We start from the raw sequence: 19,703 nt of genomic DNA on the forward strand, positions 1-19,703 counted from the left end.
GTTTTTTGGTGTGGCTGCCCCCCTACCCTGACCCCAAAATGGTTGACCCACCCCCTTTTCAAGATTTCTGGATCTGCCTCTGCGGTGTCAAAAATTTTTGTATAAAATTAAATTTAAAAACTGACACAAAGTGACATATCTAAACACGAAAGAAAACATGATAATTTCTGTTATATTTCCGATAAATTCGGACTTTTGTATTTCACATCTGCTAACTCTACAAATTATAAAAAGGTAGTAAAATATAATTGTCCGTTCAATTTATTCATAACCCGCCTAAAAAATTTGCCCGCAATAAAGTAATAATATTATAATTTAATCCATTGTCCGCTGCTACTTTTTTTCATCGGATGTCCGCGGAACAAGAAAATAAATTGTTGTGGCCTTCGCTATAACTTTTAAATTTTTAGTGTTTCGGCTTTCATAGTTCACAGGTATATTTACTGAGAACATGGCTTTCTTTGGGTAACAACATTACATCTCTTGACCTCATAGTTTCGCGATTTAAAAATTCAACTTTCGCCAAAAGCTGTTATTAGTGGGCATCAGTGGTAATCACAGACACATTTTTTTTTTTAAATCTAAATGACTGACCAAGAATACAAAATATAAATTTTAAAGAAAATTATTGTAGAAACATTTAATGAGTAAGTTAAAGCTTGCTTTAGAATGTACTTTTCAATATTTGCAGATATTAAGTCTTGTCACAACGAATACACTGGTGAAGTATGAATTAAAGGCCCTCTTAGCACCAACTGTTCAAAAGTTATGCCAATGCAAAAGTGGCCAAAGTGGACAAACTGATGCCAATACTCATCTTATTTACATCTACACCCACTTCTTCTAAAGAGAATTCGGTCGCTAGATAAAATATACTTCCGAAGAAAACCATAGCTACACCCACTTAAAAAAAGTTATGAGGAAGGTTCAAGTTTTTTGCGGAAAAACAGACAGCTAGGCAGACAGACGGACGGACAAGACAAACACTATATAATACCCCCAAATCTTCAATTACGGGACTTAAAAAATAAAATCATTATTATTCAAGAGAAAAGTCTAGATAGTTTACAAGGATTTGCCTTAACATTAAAACAGTATTGATTACTTCACAAGGTCAGATTTCCCCCAGTGCAATGCCTGCCCTATTTATTGGAGTGCCGCGCGCATATATTTGTTTTTGCTTTGTTCGTAACCTAAAAAGTTTCCCTCTACCCACTAAAAAACATGGAGACATGAGCAAGGTTACTATCTGAATGTTTTGCTTTGGGATTTATAGGTATTTGTGACACCAACTGTTGGAAATTGACATGCATCTCTCAGGATCTTGGTTAGCTGAAGTCTGCTCACACTGAAGAATACAAATCATACAATGGCTAAAACTAAGGATGCTTTGATTGATAAGGCAGGAATAGAAGAGGCTTTCATAGATCCCAAAGATGGTGGGTGCATTCATAATAGAATTTATATACTGGTATATACATGTATTGTAGTAATGTTTTTGGTGAATCAAACATGCAAGAATACGATCCCAGGCACTTGACGTTTTACAAATAAAAAAGAAAATGAAAAAAAAAAAAACATTACTATTATACTAACACTATGGGGAAAATTTTTATTTATGAAAAGAAAGCTTAGGTTAAAAACGTCAGTTCAAGTGTCTGTTGAATATACGATAGGGGGTTTTGAGACTACATATTCATTGTATATGAAATCGACCCGTGAATGTACAAAAGATCGTGATTCTTAAGAATAAGATATGAAGATTTAAATCTACTTACACAATCTGTAGCACTTTAATGACAGTACATGCAATATAGTTTCTTAAAAGATAAATAAGTGATTGTACGACGTTTATATACTTTCCTAGTATATAAATAGACAGTTATTTAGTGAAATTTATTGTATATAGCACAAGAAAATGTCACTTAAAATGAAATATATATCATAATATTACAATAGCATACAAATATAAATGAAAAATGGGGACAAATATTTATATAATAGTGTTGCATTACGCATGTACTATGCCTAAATAGTAGGCAGGGTTTGACACATGGTGCATTCGAGCCGGAGGCGAGTGCACTATGTGTCAAACCCTGCCTACTATTTAGGCATAGTACATGCATAATGCAACACTATTGTTATTATTATGCTGACTGTTGTAATTATTTATGCGGCAATCTATTTGACTTTTCCTGAAAATATCGGTGCTTAAACAGCGCACCTTCAAGAACTAATTCAAAATATTCATGCTAAAATTGTTTGCATGCTTAGTTATTTTGGTTACTAGTATTTTCTCTAAATAAGTCGGGATTTTCTGTCCCAAAGCAACACATCTTTATTTTCTGTTTTGTTCGTAAGCCTTATTTGTTTGCAGACGTCGATTCTCATTGATAATTTTCTTTTACATCCTTCAATCAAGCGTCATATAAAAAAGCGTTTTAATGACCCTATAAAATCAGTTCATCTAACGATCTGTATGTAATTAGTTTGAAAGTTTGTTGTACACATTAATCTAAAGTTCCTTAGAATAATATAACTGTTTTCAAATAATATTTGTCTATTTTCTCCTTCTTGTGTCAATTGTATAAATTAAGTTTATATATTTAATAAAATGACACCAATTAGTGATCGTCTCTATGGCGTAATCGATAAGGCATCGGACTGACAATCACATGGTCGTGAGTGCGATCCCCGGCATATGCATGGAAGAATTTTATTCAGTAAATAAAGCCGTGCACTATTTCGGCATAGTATGCTTACGCTATATAAATCCTTAGACCACTATGCGAGAATAGTAGGGTATGGGTTATATAGAGACAAACTGACAGGAAGCATAATAATAAGTGTTTGATAACATGCGTGAGTATGAGGAATGACAAATAGCACACAATACTCGTATTATGCGTGTAGGTATATGTTTTCACTTATTTTTGAGAGCACGTTTAGTGAAGTTTCTAATAAAAGTAGACATTTTTCTTTGAATGATTGTTTCCAAATTCATCATTTTTCTGAATGTACAGTATTTGTAACCGTAATTGCCTCTACGATAATTTTTTGTTCTTTCATCTATCACGGATGTGTTATCAAAGTTAAATTTAGCTGTATAATTATAACCAAGTAAAAGGCGAACGAGGTTGAAAATCAAAGTCTTTTTTTTAATCGAAAATTGAAAAACTAGTTTTTCTGGTCATCTTTTGTCAGTAGGACGTAGGATATTTCTTAAACTTTTTAAAGCATCTTTACAAATTATTAGTTATCTAAAATTGAAAAAAAAAAAAGACAGCATGTTTATGTCATTTGAGGCGGTACAAGGTGCTATTATTAAATTTATTTTTATCGCGTAGAATTTCTGTTTAACTAAATTATCAAAATATATCCAACGGCTTTATAATTTACAGAAGTACGATTAATATATAACGATTTTAAAATACATTATACTATGTTTATATTGCTTACACTATAATTCTAAATTACTTACTAATGTGAACAAGCTAATTCAGAGAATTTGTGTCCCCCCCCCCCCCCCGCTTAGGGAAAAAGTAAACCATGCGCAGTTCGGGGGTCGGTGGGGGGGGGGGGGTTCGGATCCCCTTGACTGAATTTGTACAATTGTTAAATGTATACTTGTACATACCGAAGCAAATAAAATATGCCAACATGGATATAAAGGTTTGATTGCTTATTCTTTATGATGTGTACAGAAGATTTTTTTTATAGGGAATATTTATCACACTGTAATGATGATTTCGAGTTTGTACAAGCCAGACCTCATAAATTTTTCATTTCACATGAATACTATAATTTATTTTTAAAAAAAAGTATTTCGGAAAAAAAGAAAAATAGATCGCCCGGGATGCGAACCCGCGTCCTCTCATATGTGAAGCGAGAGACATACCACTAGACCACAGAACTGGCGAAAATTACATGCAAAGATGAAGTCACATACATGTATACATTCACGTTCGATATTGTCAAAATTTGACACAATGCATGATATCTAATTTAACCTTTATTAAACAGTTGTAATAGATGTAATAACAATATAAAGTCCACCGAAAGCCTGTTTTATACGTAATAACTCTCCTCATGCCCCTGTGCTAAAAATAGCGACATGTAATACAATAAATACTATTAAAACAAACGGGGCGGGACACTTTGATAGGGGTGAGAGAGGTTCTAGGGAGTTTTGGTATAAAATTACATTGCAATAGCTCAAAATCCTCTTGAAATATCGCCCGGAAATGATAGTGTTTCATACAGACAGAATGTATAAATTTACGACCTTGAACTTTGACCTTTTGACCTCAAAATCAATAGAGGTCTTCATTAGGCCTCAGGGAGTTATGTAAAATTTCATTGCAATAGCTCAAATGGTTCTAGAGATATCGTGTGGAAACGAAAGTGTTATAACAGAAAGAATTTGCTTATTTATGACCTTGACCTTTGACCTTTTGACCTCAAAATCAATAGGGTTCTTCTTTAGTCCATAGGGAGTTGCTACGCAAAATTTCATTGCGAAAGCTCAAAGGGTTCTCGAGATATCGTGTGGAAACGAAAGCGTTACAGACAGACAGAAAGACGGACGGACGGACGGACTGACGGACGGACAAACCCAAATTAATATCCCCCCCTTTTCAAGCGGGGGACAAAAATATTGTAAAGCCTATACACATATATTGCAAAGTTAAATTTAATATTCCCATAATACATTACAAAATTAAATGTACCCATTTTCAGTAACAACAACAACAACAACAACAATAAAATTAAGGAATGAAAAAAAAAATCGTTTCTTTTTTAGTTCCCTGGTGGACATCCTGTCGTCTTGGTCTGGCTGTTCTGGGATTTTTTGGGTTTATAAATCTGTATGCCTTGCGAGTTAATCTCAGTGTGGCCATAGTTTGCATGGTCAACGGAACAGCAGTACACTTAAATTCGAAAACCGAAACGAACAACAGAAACTCCTCTGATCCAGTAAACCAGCATTTTGATAGTAATTGTGGACTTGTATCTGGAAATACCAATCAAACAATGGAAAGGAAATTTGAGGTTCAATTCTTGTTTGTTAAAATTATATATTATATAGTCCATATAAATTTGATTTGTATACCAGTGCATTTTTGAACGTATTCATACAATGTACAATGATGTAAATGAGACATATAAAAAAAATATACAGGCTGGAAATAGCCATCTTTAGGCAACCTCTTGTAAATTTGTTTTATATACCCAGGACGGTGAAATAGTTTGGGACAAGACAACACAGGGTCTTATACTCGGGTCTTTCTTCTGGGGATACCTTACGACACAGGTCCTAGGAGGATGGGTAGCCGCAAAATTTGGCGGGAAGAGGGTTTTAGGCCTCGGGATGACCGTCTGTTCTGTCTGTACGATCCTGACCCCCTTTGCTGCCCAGACAGGCTTTGTTTTCCTCATGGTCATAAGAATCGTCATGGGCATTGCTTCGGTAAGTCGGATATTGTAAATCTTCTCTTTATTAATATATATATGCGGCGATTTTAGGGAAAAAATGAAAATGCTTTTTTAGAGTGACATGGCTTGATTAAACAAATAAAAATTTTAAAAAACAGCTGCATTAGGAATTGTAAATAAGACAATTTAAAAAAAAAAACAAAGAAAGGAAAAAAATCTTCTTTGAAGATGATGTGAATTATTCAATAAATGATAAACAAGAAAACTGTCACAAAAAGACACATATATTCTGTGTGAAAATTGAAATTTTATATAACAGATAAGCGTTGTTATAACGAAGATGAAAAGAAAATATTTTCAAAATTATCATAAAAATGGCTTTGGGGGATTATAAAGTAGACAAAATGAAGGTAGATTTCACACAGTAGACAGTAGAACCATCGTCTAATGATGTTATCTGAGGTTGCAAAAATGCTTTATAGCTTATTAGAACTGTCATTCAGAGGTTCCCACAATACACATTCCTGTTTTTTGCATAATCTCCTAGGTGAGGGAATTCATCTTCTACTTGATTGTTTTAGATCTAGTTCTTATGAATATTTTCCACACAGAAAGCACTGATACAGCACATTCTGAATGTGTTTTATGTTCATCTTTTGCTTGCAAACGAGTGTTTGGCTTGTGACACGTAAATAAAACTTCTGTATTTATTATGTACTTACTAACACAATTTAAGGTAAAACTTTAACAACGATGTCTCAGTTGAAAGAAAATGAGACATTTCGGTTGCAGGCCCTAATCTTAATAGTTATACCCATTAAAAATAACTTTTAAAAAAATTCTCTTATTAAAACCGATTGCTGACTGTCAGTCAATAAACACATTTTCTTTTTAACCGAGTGTTGGTTCCGATTTGAAATTCGACCATATGCAGGCTTTTTTTCAAAAGTGATAAAAGTCAGCTGCATGTTTCATGGTCCATCAGTCAATGCAAATAAGCATATATAAAGCAATAACTTATTTAAAGTACTTTCATGTATCACCCACTCGCTCTTTATTTATGATTCATACAAATATTAATATTTTTTTTGGTATGTTATGCATGAATGAACGGTTGCAATCATTGCACCAAAAATATAATTTTTAGATAGATAAATATCAATTTATTTGTCAATGGCCTTCCTCGGTCGATCGTACACAGAACATGCTCTCGTGTGCCGAATCAGATGAAAGACAAAAACACCATGTGCAGATGACGAGTGGGTTATTACTACAAACTGTCTCCATCCAATTTTTTTTCTCGGATTGTTTGGTTGTTAGTTGTCCAATAATGTCTATAATTACACGGTAACTAAATTGATGAACTTGACAATATATATCTAAATATCGAGTTAAAAACTAAAATAAATCTAATATTGAAGTTTTGGAATGAATTCTGCTTCATAAGAATGCAAAAATCGGGTCGGTAAGTAAAGGAGTAAAATTTGTGTCCATTGGAATTCCAACAAATTGTTGCAAGGTTTGGCCTCCAACGACTACATATTTTAAACTAAGAAAGTCCAGCATTCTTAAATATCAAATTCACAGTACTTATACATAATAAACTTTAGAAACTGCATAACTGTCATTTATTTCAGGGTACAGTTTTCCCTTCCATGCATACAATTTGGGGCAAATGGGCCCCTCCTTTGGAAAGAAGCAAACTAACTGCGTTTACGTATGCAGGTATTGAGAAAACATTATACATGTATATACATGTATATAAATTTATCTATATCGGATTGACTTTCTGACAATACTTTTATCATCAACTGGAGCTACTAGAATTTTACTTTAATGTTTCATGCAATGTTTCAGGATCACAAGCAGGGATTGTTATAACCTTTCCATTATCTTCTTTGTTGTGTAAATACGGGTTTGCTGGAGGATGGCCCTCAATTTTCTACGTACTAGGTACAATGAATAGAATTTTTTCTTTGATTGCTGTTATTTACATGCAGACCATACATAATGCTATAATTGTTCAAAAAATATTTTTGTTTGTTTCTTTTCTATTATTATACAAGCTACTGTTTCAAAAACATATGCATTTTATAAGACACGATCAAGCTGTGTAAATCTACTATTAATAATACATATTTGAATTATATGTCAGTATTATCAATAACTGCATTATCAGTTAGTAAGTGTATAATTGGCGTTTTCGATTCTAATTAAAGACTCTGTTAGAGTTGTATTTATTTCAGTGGTTTTGTAGGCCCCCTAAGTATGATTTGGGTTATTTTGTGGATGGTTCTAACCAGTGATTCGCCAGAGCAACATAAACGTATTTCTACTATAGAGAAACAATACATCAAACAGTCACTGCGAAACACTACCCGTCCGCAAGACAGTAAGGTGATTAGCATTATAAGTTCACGTGACCACTCATTTTGAAAAAAAAAAACATGAAGAAAGCAAATGAGGTTTTAATCACGAAGAAAGCAAATGAGGTTTTAATCACAAAATATTGTTATTATACCTCTACTGATTTTTCCATTTGTAAAATTATAGATCGCTAGGTAAGAATAGTTCCATGATTGAAATCGATGTACATTGACTAATCCCTGTTTTGTTGTGTGATAGTCAAGTATGCTAATCCCTGCTCTATAAGCTTAATAGTATCAGTTAGGAAATTTCCCTCGACAGGGATTACGTCGCTCGGCAAATAGTTTTGGTCTCGGAGATCATACTCAAATACTCCTTCAGTGATAAACTTTAATTGTATATACAATATACTATTAACCATGAAATATTACCAAATGGTACAAATGCATAGAAACTGGCATAAACCTCATCTTAAAAAGTTTCACCGTTATGTTTTAACATATATATAATAATATGGGGCGCCGTTTTGGTATTAACTCCAAAAAGCGATATCACCTATTCAAATAGGTGTTATCACGTATTCAAATACGTGTAATCACCTATTTGATTTGAATTTGTGATATCACCTATTTGATTTGAGTTGGTGATATCACTTATTCTAAAAGGTGATATCACTTATTCGAAAAGGTGATATCTCTTATTCGAATGTGTGATATTAACTATTCCTTTCGAATATGTGATATCACTTATTCGAATAAGTGATATCACCTATTCAAACTGAATAGGTGATATCACCTTTCGATTAGGTGATATCACCTTTTCGAATAGGTGATATCACCATATCATTTTGAATAGATGATATCACCTATTCGAATAGGTGATATCACCTATTCAAATTATTTATGAAATAATAACAGCTCCCAAGATTATAGTTCCCTAAATCTTATTTACTTTCACTTTCGTTTTATAACTCATCATTCTAGGAGACAATAGATTACAGTTTTGCATTTAATTTTAATCAACCCCAATAGAAATTATAGTTTGTTTTGCTCACAAATTAATTTGCTTCACTTATCTATCATGTAAACCTTAAGAAAAATTTGAAAAACGCATGAAAACTGGGTATTCCGAATTTTCTTGTCTATATATTATAGGGAGCATTCATTATTTATTGTTGTAAGAAATTCAAATAGGTGATATCACCTATTCGAATTGGTGATATCACTTATTCGAATAGGTGATATCACCTATTCAGCACGAATAGGTGATATCACCTTTTCATTTCCAATAGGTGATATCACCAACTCGAATAGGTGATATCACCTATTCGAATAGGTGATATAACTTTTTGCCAGTAAATACCAAAACGGTGCCTCATATAATAACGTTAAAGCATTTGAAATGGTCTTCATGAAGCATATGTACAAATTATTTCCTCAGGACTTGAAGGTTCCTTGGAGGAGTATATTTACCTCCCCGCCTGTGTTTGCCATCATTCTGTCTAACATTGCTAGTGACTGGGGAGGGTACACATTTCTAACCAACATCCCAAGTTACATGAAAGAGGTTCTCAAACTAGACATCACCTCAGTAAGTGGTTAGACATTTAGTATTACAGGGTTGAAATAGAAGCATAATATTATTTGCAAGAATAGTAAAAGTACAACAACAGCCATAAACAGGTCACAATTCTCGCTAAGAAGTTATTTTAAAATAATTTGCCATAAACGTGTTTGAAATAATATACTCGGTAGTATTTCCGAGTAATGGCTCGGTCATTGGAGAAATGTATTAAATATTGCTTATATTTTCAAGTATCGCAAAAGTAAATTGCAAAAATCGGTATTCAAAGTTTCCTTATGTCTCCAGTACGTAAAACATGCAATGTTTGCATTTTATACATGTGGATATTGTTTTATACATATAAAAGAATTTCCACATTTACTATTGTGATTTTCACAGAATGGACTCTATTCAGCATTACCCTATATCGGATTTTGGTTTGTGGTAAATGTTGCTGGGGTCTTTGCTGACTTCACCCAAAAATGTCTATCAACCACAATGACTCGAAAAATCTTTGAAGTTTCAGGTATTTTGTGTGTACGTACTTTATGCAAAACTACTTATGTCTGCAAACATATCGTTTGTACGTTGATTTTGAAAGTTTCGAGATAATATGCAATCAAGAATCCCTAATTTTAGGTAAAGTGTTACCAGCTTTGCTGCTAATAGGCCTTGGGTACTTAGACTGTACAATGAAGGGTCTGGCCATTGCTCTACTCACCCTCGGGGTCAGTTTTTCTGCCCTTCAGTACAGTGGATTCCTCATCAATCATATGGACATTGCCCCGGCGTATGCAGGAATCCTGTTTGGAATTTCTAATTCTTGTGGTGCCATCTCCGGCTTTGTCTCACCTCCTGTCGTAGGACTTATTACAGAGAAGGTAAATTTTATAAATATCAGTCGGTGGTGTTTTCGTATTTTTGTCTACTATCAAAAATACATTTTTATGCAAACGTCAGCAGGAAATAGCATGTATTTAACTTTAAACAATGCTTTTACATGAATAATAGTTCAACTTTAATTGAGTTAAGTTTCTCATATATACTGACGGGGGGAGTCTAGTAAAAAAAGTTGATCTACAGTATATATATCATTGCCGAAAAACTTTATTAGTCAATTTCCGAGACTGTGAGTAGCGTTTCCGAGAATCATCTCCATATTTAATACCACTTCCGTTTTACTGACTACAGACGACAGGGGCCAACTTATTACACATGTACAAAATTGTCTGACCAGCCAGATGATTTTAGCAAATACTAAATGAGTAATAATTTTGGTCTTTTTTCTTTGACCATTCTCTTATTGTCTCACTTCAAAGACTAAGTCTGGCACGTAACATCGGTTTTGAAAGTGGGGGGGGGGGGGGGGACAACCACCAGAGAAAATTTGTTTTTTTACTTACCTGAAAAAGTTGACAAGCAAAAAAAAACCCGGAAAATTATAATTTGCCCAAACTCGAAAATCCTATTTCGTGGGGGGGGGGGGGGGGGGGGGGGGGGGGGGGGGGGGGGGTTAGTGGCCAACTTTTCCCATGTCAAGTTACTATCACTTCCAATTTTTTCCTTGATATCACTATACTATGGTAAAAAGTGGGGGGGGGGGGCAATCATCCTTTCAATGAACATTTACTATAGTAAAGGTAATATTGGGGAAAAAGTGGGGGGGGACCAGGCCCCACCTGGCCCCCCTGTTGCTACGTCCCTGTAAATAGACTCGTTAAGCTAACTGCAAACATGCAACAAAGAACGTACGTATACGCCAAAGATTCATTATATACACAAACCAGATTAGGATCAAGGTTTTAATAAATTAATGATTTTTCGTTTTCTTTTTATATAGAATCAGAGTCGATCAGAGTGGCAGAAAGTTTTCTTTATAGCGGCAGCTATCTACCTCTGCTGTGCTCTATTTTACCTGGTGTTCGGCAGGGGAGAACCACAACGGTGGGCTGTAGAAGAGGAAACTCTAGAGGTGGAGGAACTGAATCAAGCCAAAGAGGAAAAAGAAAACCTAAAGGCTTCAGAGAAAGTCTGATGAACGTTTACTTTTAAGAAATGTTAACATATTAATGAATTAAAGCCCGATGAAGACCCTCTCCGTAGAAGAAGTAAAATGATGAGCCCACATTCGGCAAACCTCGGCTGATTTCGTCATCTTCATCAAACGATGAGGCACGAATCGGTCGAGGAGTAACGTGTGGATGCATGAGCCCAGATAGGGCCAAAGAAGGCTTTTACTATAGGGGAAGAAAAATTTGATGAATCTGAAAAAAAAAGTTTGCATTTTTTTTTCTCTGTGTTGTGTATGCTGTCATTATTATACATGTATGTACTTTCAAGGGTATTGGTATTTTTTTATGCTATAAGCTTTTGATTAAAGATTATTGGTTTACTGTAATTTATTATTACAGGAGATATTATTTTTTATGTGCAGGTTGTGTGTTTTATTTTACGTAAAAATATTTTTTATATGTGTTTTTCGATTTACAGGTAAGAACATGCGAGATATATTGTCAAAAATAATTTAATCTGTTGGGATATTAAGTTTTATACAGTCATGTTTGCATGATAACAAATTTGCGTCAGTCATGAAGAACAATTGCATTGTATTTATAGACATACCCTAAGAAAGTAATATCGGTATTTTAGGGGGGAAATCCACTTGCACTACATAAATGAATCTTCAAATTCTAGCTAGCATCAACCAGCTTTATACGTATTAATGCCCAAGACTGAGAAATCTTAGTTACAAAAGTATTTTTTGTTATATTGAAATAAAAAGTAAAACATCCCTTCAAGTATTTCTCATGTGTATAATACATTTATTGCAGTTATGAAGATTGCAACGTTACGCGTGATGTTGGTGACATTTTACGTTATGTAGTACGATTTCATAATTATACAAAACAGATAGCCGAGGGACGCATCGACTGACCTTAAACAAGACTGTTAACACCCTTTTTATCATGAACTTATTTGTCAATAGCCTTTAAATTCCCGGTTAAGAAATTGATCGTACCCAGTACAGGTTCTTGACTTGCATACTATCTTATTAACAAGAGGCCAATGGATCGCATTGCTCACTTGAGCACATTGGCTAGAAAAAAAACAGTATTGAAAAATAGGACTTGAATATTTAAAACTACCTAAAAATGCTTCCATATCAATAAAAATGGCTTTGTTGTACTTGAACATACATTTTTTCCCTGTATTTTCCTTTGTAAAAATGCAATCCCCATTGTGCCCCTCCCTACCCCTTGCAATCATAATTTCAACAAATGTGAATTTACACTACTTAAAGATGCTTCCGTATTACTCTAACTTAAAGAAGAGGATTATTTCCTGTATGTTCCTAAAAAAAACTTTGTTTATTGTGGACCCAACCCACCCCTGGGGGTCCTTTTTCTCTGGCTGGCCCCCCACTTTCAAAAACGATGCTGCATCACTGCAGAGGCCCTGGTTTGTGTTTGAACAAACTTGATTCTTCACTACCTAGGATGTTTCCATACAAATATATTCATTCATTGCTTTGTTGTTCTTGATAAAAAGGTTTTTTTGAAAAATTTTCCTATATATTCCTACATGTACGTAAAAGTTTCATTGTCCATTGTGGCCCAGACCAACCCTTGGGGGGCATGATTTGAACAAATATGAATCTACACTACCACTAAAATGAGTCATTTATGTAACTTAAAAATATATAACATACTAAATCTTGCCCATATATCATTTCTTTATTTTATATAATCTAACAAAATTAACAACAAACAAAACGATAATATGCCATTAGTTCTATGTTATGTCTTCTTGTTCCAGCATTTCTTCTTCTTTTGGACACACCCTGTAGTGTAGTTCTATCAAACAGTCCTAAAACACAGAAAGCAGTACCTGTTATTGAGCAGATTATTTTTTGCAATATAGAAAAACCAGAAGTCTCTGTCGAGACTGTAGCTCTGCTGGTTTGTACTTATAACAAAAGATGAGAAAAAAAGTCATTGCCATCAGACCAAAACTGTAGGAGGAGTAGCATTTTAAAGGAATTTCACAGAAATTTCTATTTTTAGTAACAATGGCAACACCGTTCATCGAAATCAAAAACCGATATACAGAATTATGTACCTTAGTGTAGTCTACTTGTGTGCCAGGTTATATTGAAATCAGACCTAAACTATAGGAGGAGTAGCGTTTTAAAGGAATTTCACAGACATTTCTATTTTTAGTAACCATGGCAACACCGTTCATCGAAATCAAAAACCAATGCAATATTGAAATCAGACCAAAACTGTAGGAGGAGTAGCATTTTAAAGGAATTTCACGGAAATTTCTATTTTTAGTAGGGATGTCAACGAATATTCGAATATTCATTCGATGAGTTGATATTCGAATATAAATTTATGATTCGAATATTTGGATTTTAAGTATACAAGCATCAAAAAGAAAAAAAAAATCTGGCAAAAACTGAAGCTTTATCAGAAATTGAGTCAAATTCGTATCGTTGACCAACAATAAGATTTTATTTAAAGCAAAATTAAAAGAACTCCTCTTGGATTACCTTAAAGGTGTGAAGAGTGTGTTTATTAAAATAATATAAATTATTCATTTGATAACTTAATTAGAGGTATAACAGTGTCCAGTACTTAGAATTAGTTTGTATTGTTGAAAGGACACATTTTTAAAGTAACACACATGGATCCCTTGTTTATGTAAACATTTAAAATCATTATCAGGAAATTAATTAGCTAAAGGTAATTTGCTTTTAATGTTTCTCCATTAGATAATTGTTCTGTGTGGTATAAATCTGTAGGGTTATCAGTGTATACACTTTGGTAAGACGATTAATTAATCTGGTGCTTATTAAAAGAATCTTTTGAATTTTCAGGGAAAATTTTTTTTTATTATATTTTGGATGTAAACTCTTATATTCTGTAAAATATTTTAAGAATATTATTATGGTGCATTTACAAACCTCTACATGAAATTTTATTTCAAAATAATGACATAAAATGTATATTGCTTGACAAAAGAGTGAAGATATATATATACGAGTATATATTATAATGCAAGATGTATTTATTTAATTATCGAATATTCGAATATATTCGAATACTACTACCGAATATTCGAATATCAATTATTGACAATTTTGACATCCCTAATTTTTAGTAACCATGGCAACATCGTTCATCAAAATCAAAAACTGATGCACTATTTTATGTATCTTAGTGTAGTCTACTTGTATGCCAAATTATATTGAAATCAGACCAAAACTGTAGGAGGAGTAGCATTTTGAAAAATTGTTTACAGACAGACGGACAGACAGACAGACAGACGGACGGACGACGGACACCTTACTATCGCATAAGCTCTTCTGGTCTCTGACCAGTAGAGCTAAAAACATGGAAATCAACTTTCGGCATATTTTTTAAAATCCCTCTATGATGTCTCACCTGTCCCTCATAATAAGTGTCTCTGATACTCTCCAGGGTGGTTTCTGTATCTAGGGACTCCAAACAACCAATTTCCTCAGGATGAAAAATGTCAACCTATACAAATTACCATTGTATTTAAGAAATATTTTTTGTCAGTCATTTGATAACCTGTACATTCTGATTACAAAAAAAATAATACAATGGTTAACTTACATCATAAACATTGCCAAGATGTAGTTTCTTTTGTATGAAGCTTATGACATTCCCTACTGTGGCCCTTTTGGTGACCCGTACAAATTGCTTCTCAAGGTCAAACTGAAACAAATAAACGCACATAGACCATATAAACACCTCTATAAATTGAATTTTGGGAGTTAATCTTTGATTCAAAACTCTTTGTCTGACTTATAAGTGAGTTATAAAAGGATGGTATTTTATAGGGTCAATCCCTATAATGCAGGCTTCAAAAATACAACTGACTAACTGGCATACTGACTTATAGGTAAAGCGACTTATAGGCGAACCAAATTACAGGAAAGTATGATACGGATTACTGTATGTTGAAAGTTTATGCTGTTTCAAGGAAATATTGCAAACTTTTTTTAAGACGATATACTTTAAGTTTATTGGGACTGTAGATTTTTCAAAATTATAAAAATCAAGAAGTAAAATACATTGAAAGTTCAGGAGATTTTTCACTTAAAATGAATAATTTATTTAAAAAAAAAAAAAACAAAAACAAAAGATATACCTCATCATCTGAATCGTCATTCTCACTGAAATGAAAAAATTACATTCATAAATGATTCAAAAAAATTCTGTGTTTTCAATAATTAATAAACCCAACTGAGTTTTCAATTTACAAATGATTCAACTACACTTCTTGGAAGTTTTATAAAAGACCTGGTGCCAGTTTACATTTGTAAATGATTACATTGATCTAAGTTTCATTTATAACTGAAAACAAGAGGCCCATGAGCCACATCGCTCACCCGAGCACTGTGGCTAGGAATGAAATAGAAATTGATTAATTATTGAAAAGTTTAAATCCAAAAGTAAACCTTTGACCAGTTATGGTTTTACTATTCTTGAGAAGAAGATTTTAAAAGAATTTTCCTATATATTTCTATGTAAAACTTTGGTCGGCCATTGTGGCCCTGCCCTACCCCCGGGGGTCATGATTTGAACAAACTTGAATCAACACTACCCGAGGATGCTTCCATATAAATATGATCAATTATGGCTTTGTTATTCTTGAGAAGAAGATTTTTAAAGAATTTTCCTATATATTTCTATGTAAAACTTTGGTCGGCCATTGTGGCCCTGCCCTACCCCCGGGGGTCATGATTTGAACAAACTTGAATCTTCACTACCTGAGGATGCTACCATATAAATATGATCAATTATGGCTTTGTTATTCTTCATCAGAAGATTTTTAAGGAATTTTCCTATATATATATCTATGTAATCTATCATGATTTGAACAAACTTAAATCTACACTACCTGAGGATGTTTCCCCATAAGTTTCATCTTTCCTGGCACAGTGGTTCTTAAGAAGATTTTTAAACGATACCACCAAATTTTCATTAATTCCCAATTATCTCCCCTTGGGAAAGGGCGTGGCCCTTCATTTGAACAAACTTGAATTCTCTTCACCCAAGGATGCTTTGTGGCAAGTTTGGTTGAAATTGCCCCAGCGGTTCTTGAGAAGAAGTCGAAAATCTGAAAAGTTTACAGACAGACAAGCAGACGGACAGACGGACGCAGAACAAAATGTGATCAGAAAAGCTCACTGAAGGCTCAGGTGAACTAATAAAAAAGAAAAAGAACAAACTAAACGCAGAAGATTACAGGAATTAGAAAATAGGGATTTTTTTTAATAAATGTTAGTAAATATACAAACAAAATCATTGTAATATGTATGTTTGTCAAAACACCAGAATATTAACAATATTACTACTTTTACATTTTAATTGGGTTTTATGACATTACAGAATGAAGTTGTCTTATTTTGTATACTAATGAACCTAAGTTTTATGCTTATAAACAATAATACTGAATTGACCTAACTTTTATCTTTACTAACAACTATGCTCACCTGATCTGAGTAAGAACTAACGAGACAAATAAGGGCTTGAAGTTTCCCAGCTGTGGGTCCTTCTTCTTTTTACGTATGTACTCGCTAGGGAGAGGGGGCTGGTCTGTCCTGGGGGGCGGGGTTCTTGGAGGGGAGGGAGGCAACTGAAGTTTTGGAAGGATCACCTCTGAATAAATTTAAACACATGTACTGAATTTCAAATTTGGATCAGAAGAGTTTGAAGAGTTGAGATTAATGTTATTGTGATTAAATAAATGAATATTTATATTTTACTGCAAACAAACTTTTATTGATGTGTGAGAAATATCTGCGAGCTTCATGGCCCACGCAAATATGAATTCAATTGTCACAAACCATTTATTCTGCTTTGTACATGTTTCCTATTTCGTATTTGTTTTACCTCCAGTCTCCTGTTCATGTTTTTCATAAAATTCTATCTCTCTTTTTTGCTCCACTGAAAAAATTAACATATTTAAATACGTAATCTTCAATATTGATACAATATTTGTAATTATCAATTTTAAATGAAACCAAACATTTTTTCACACAAGTAGAAAGTATTTCAAAGGTAAATTTAATTCTCTCATATTAATGTTAATAACAAACATGTAGGTAGCACAAAAAAAATATGAGAAACTAATGTCGTCAAGATTGCTATTATATCTTAAATTTCAATTTAAACATATTAAAAGTTGATCTCACCTTCAGCTACTTTTGGTAAAAGTCTGTAAACTATGTCTTGTAAGGTACTGTCATGTCTGAAGAGTAGCAGAAATTAAAATGAAAATCAAATATATTTTAAATGATACCTGGATTTGTTTCCTACAATCTATGATTACAAAAATTGTTGATTACATTTAGGTTGTAATATTATATACAATTTTTTGTCTTTGATTTACCTGATGTGTACAAAAGGGTCAGTGGGGTGAATGGGAGCATCACAAGTTGGACATGTTAAGTGTCTCTCTGTGTAGCGGACAATGCAGGTCTTGCAAACTAAAAATTTAATACAAAATGATTTCACAAATAATCATTAAAAAAACTTCAATTCTTTATAGAAATTAACATAAATATGGACAATTATTAACATATATTGTCAACAGTTTACATAAAGTTTGAGTTGTGGGTGTGGATATTTTTATGCTCCTGAATCAAAAATCCTGGGGATATGTTGTTTTTGTCTTGTCTGTATGTTTGTCTGTCTGTTGTCAACTTTAACCTAGCCCATAACAGTAAACTATTGCACTGTCAAGGGAAAGTGCATATCACTTCAGTTTATGTCCATCTCCAGAATTGGCACGTGTTACATGTACCATCGGCGACATTTTCACAAACACATCTTTTTTAAAGTTAAAATGGAGTATGTAAATATAAAGAGTATTATTGTATATTTACAGGTGTGCATGCACTCTGTAATGGTGGAAGCTTCATACAGGTAACCTCCACAGAGAGCACAGGTGATGTAGGGGTTCAGCTCCCTCAGCTGTAGGATAATAGGCTCCTTGCTCAGACTCGGGGCTTCTGGAAGTAGCTTAAGCTGCAAGATAATATTCATAGCTAGAACATGTCTTTAGATCCCTTTAATCAAACTGACAAACTTCGGTGTATAAATATACCTCCAATTTGTCAGCTGGATTAGAGCAATCTTAAGACCTGTGGGCAGTGGCTGGAACAGTGTGAGCATTCATTAAAAAAAGAAAGTTGAAAAATTCTCAGAAACCGCTGATGATAATGTGATGTGCTTAGACATACATTGAGGGTACCATATGACATGCATAATGACATAATAAACTTCTGATAAAAAATATATACGCCTGTGCCTCATCCAGGATATAAATACCTGTTCCAATAAGGATGTTGGTTCAGGTGTCGTCTCTGGTTTAGATACACTTTCGGCATGGTCAGATGACAGATTTATCTTTTCTGTTTCACTAGACAGCTCATCAACTTCCTGATTTATTTTTAAATAAAAACAAATTAATAGACTGGTTCACAATAACTGTGGCACTACTCTTTTGCAGGGCAAACTGGTATATATAAGTAAAATGTAATGTAAATTTATCATTTAATATATGTCATTAAACTATCTATCAATGAAAAAATTGTTATGAATTTGCCTTGCAAAAAAAGAAGCACTTTAATTATTTTGAAAGGGTTAATTGCCAATCAAGATCTGAATAATATAATTAATTCTAACAGTCTTAACTTTAGGCGATTGCAATTCTTTACATATCATATTTACATTTTCTCAGCGAGAATCGTAGGGACTAAAATTTTGGTTTGGAAGCCAACATGAAGATTAATGATATAAATTTTTAAACATCAAAATCGTTTATATCAGAGACATATGTCTCTGTTTATATCTACTTTCATTGTAGTTTGACACAATTATTTTTTTCATTACAAGCGTTAGAAATGAAATACGTTATAACTGTTTATTTATTACCAGTTCATTATCAACATCATAAGAATGAATTTTTAAAAAGGCAAAACGTTTACTAACCTGGCTATACATTTCAGTGAAATGTTTAGTCAGATTAGAATCAGTTTCTGTGCTTATTGCAAAAATCATTTGTTTGTGCATACGTTTGATATATAAAAGTAATCAAATCTAATCTGTTTACGGCTGAAATTCCCAATGAAAACACACAATATAGCAGATAAAATTATGCAAAACTGTATCAAAACAGTCAACACTCACAGTGGCAGCCATTTTGAAGGTTTAACCGAACTTGTCCATAAGATGAATTTCAATTGGATAATAGGGCGGAAGTTCAGAATTTTATCCAATCAGGTGCATTTTAACAAT

General features: G+C 33.4%; 2 protein-coding genes across 2 annotated transcripts; one reads left to right on the forward strand and one right to left on the reverse strand.

The window, feature by feature from the left end:
- Positions 1-1,161: 1,161 nt before the first annotated feature.
- LOC134249174 (sialin-like) lies at positions 1,162-12,157 on the forward strand. Its single transcript, XM_062731552.1, has 10 exons — positions 1,162-1,439; positions 4,805-5,052; positions 5,237-5,470; positions 7,074-7,161; positions 7,294-7,389; positions 7,694-7,833; positions 9,244-9,393; positions 9,766-9,892; positions 10,006-10,247; positions 11,207-12,157. The coding sequence occupies exons 1-10, from the start codon at positions 1,370-1,372 to the stop codon at positions 11,399-11,401; spliced, it is 1,590 nt and encodes a 529-aa protein (XP_062587536.1). The 5' UTR covers positions 1,162-1,369; the 3' UTR covers positions 11,402-12,157.
- Positions 12,158-13,081: 924 nt separating this feature from the next.
- Positions 13,082-19,647, reverse strand: LOC134249195 (polycomb group RING finger protein 3-like). The gene is made up of 11 exons (XM_062731574.1): positions 19,596-19,647; positions 18,735-18,845; positions 18,290-18,431; positions 17,794-17,890; positions 17,597-17,652; positions 17,295-17,348; positions 16,895-17,060; positions 15,547-15,571; positions 15,009-15,110; positions 14,814-14,909; positions 13,082-13,233 (listed from the first exon to the last, which is right to left on the reverse strand). Exons 1-11 carry the CDS (start codon positions 19,605-19,607, stop codon positions 13,159-13,161), a joined length of 936 nt encoding a protein of 311 aa, XP_062587558.1. The 5' UTR covers positions 19,608-19,647; the 3' UTR covers positions 13,082-13,158.
- Between the last annotated feature and the right edge of the window lie 56 nt (positions 19,648-19,703).

This window comes from Saccostrea cucullata, unplaced genomic scaffold (genome assembly GCF_032062105.1).
Source record: "Saccostrea cucullata isolate Sc308-1 unplaced genomic scaffold, CSIRO_AGI_Scuc_v1 ctg1280, whole genome shotgun sequence".
Taxonomy (NCBI): domain Eukaryota; kingdom Metazoa; phylum Mollusca; class Bivalvia; order Ostreida; family Ostreidae; genus Saccostrea; species Saccostrea cuccullata.

Excerpts from the sequence above, each read along its gene's own strand:
- LOC134249174 (XM_062731552.1), top strand. The coding sequence starts at position 1,370 with ATGGCTAAAACTAAGGATGCTTTGATTGATAAGGCAGGAATAGAAGAG. Across the intron at positions 7,162-7,293 it reads AACTGCGTTTACGTATGCAG|GATCACAAGCAGGGATTGTT; the intron begins GTATTGAGAAAA and ends GCAATGTTTCAG. Across the intron at positions 9,394-9,765 it reads TCAAACTAGACATCACCTCA|AATGGACTCTATTCAGCATT; the intron begins GTAAGTGGTTAG and ends TGATTTTCACAG.
- LOC134249195 (XM_062731574.1), bottom strand. Across the intron at positions 18,432-18,734 it reads CAACATCCTTATTGGAACAG|CTTAAGCTACTTCCAGAAGC; the intron begins GTATTTATATCC and ends ATTATCTTGCAG. Across the intron at positions 17,061-17,294 it reads ACATGAACAGGAGACTGGAG|AGGTGATCCTTCCAAAACTT; the intron begins GTAAAACAAATA and ends AAATTTATTCAG.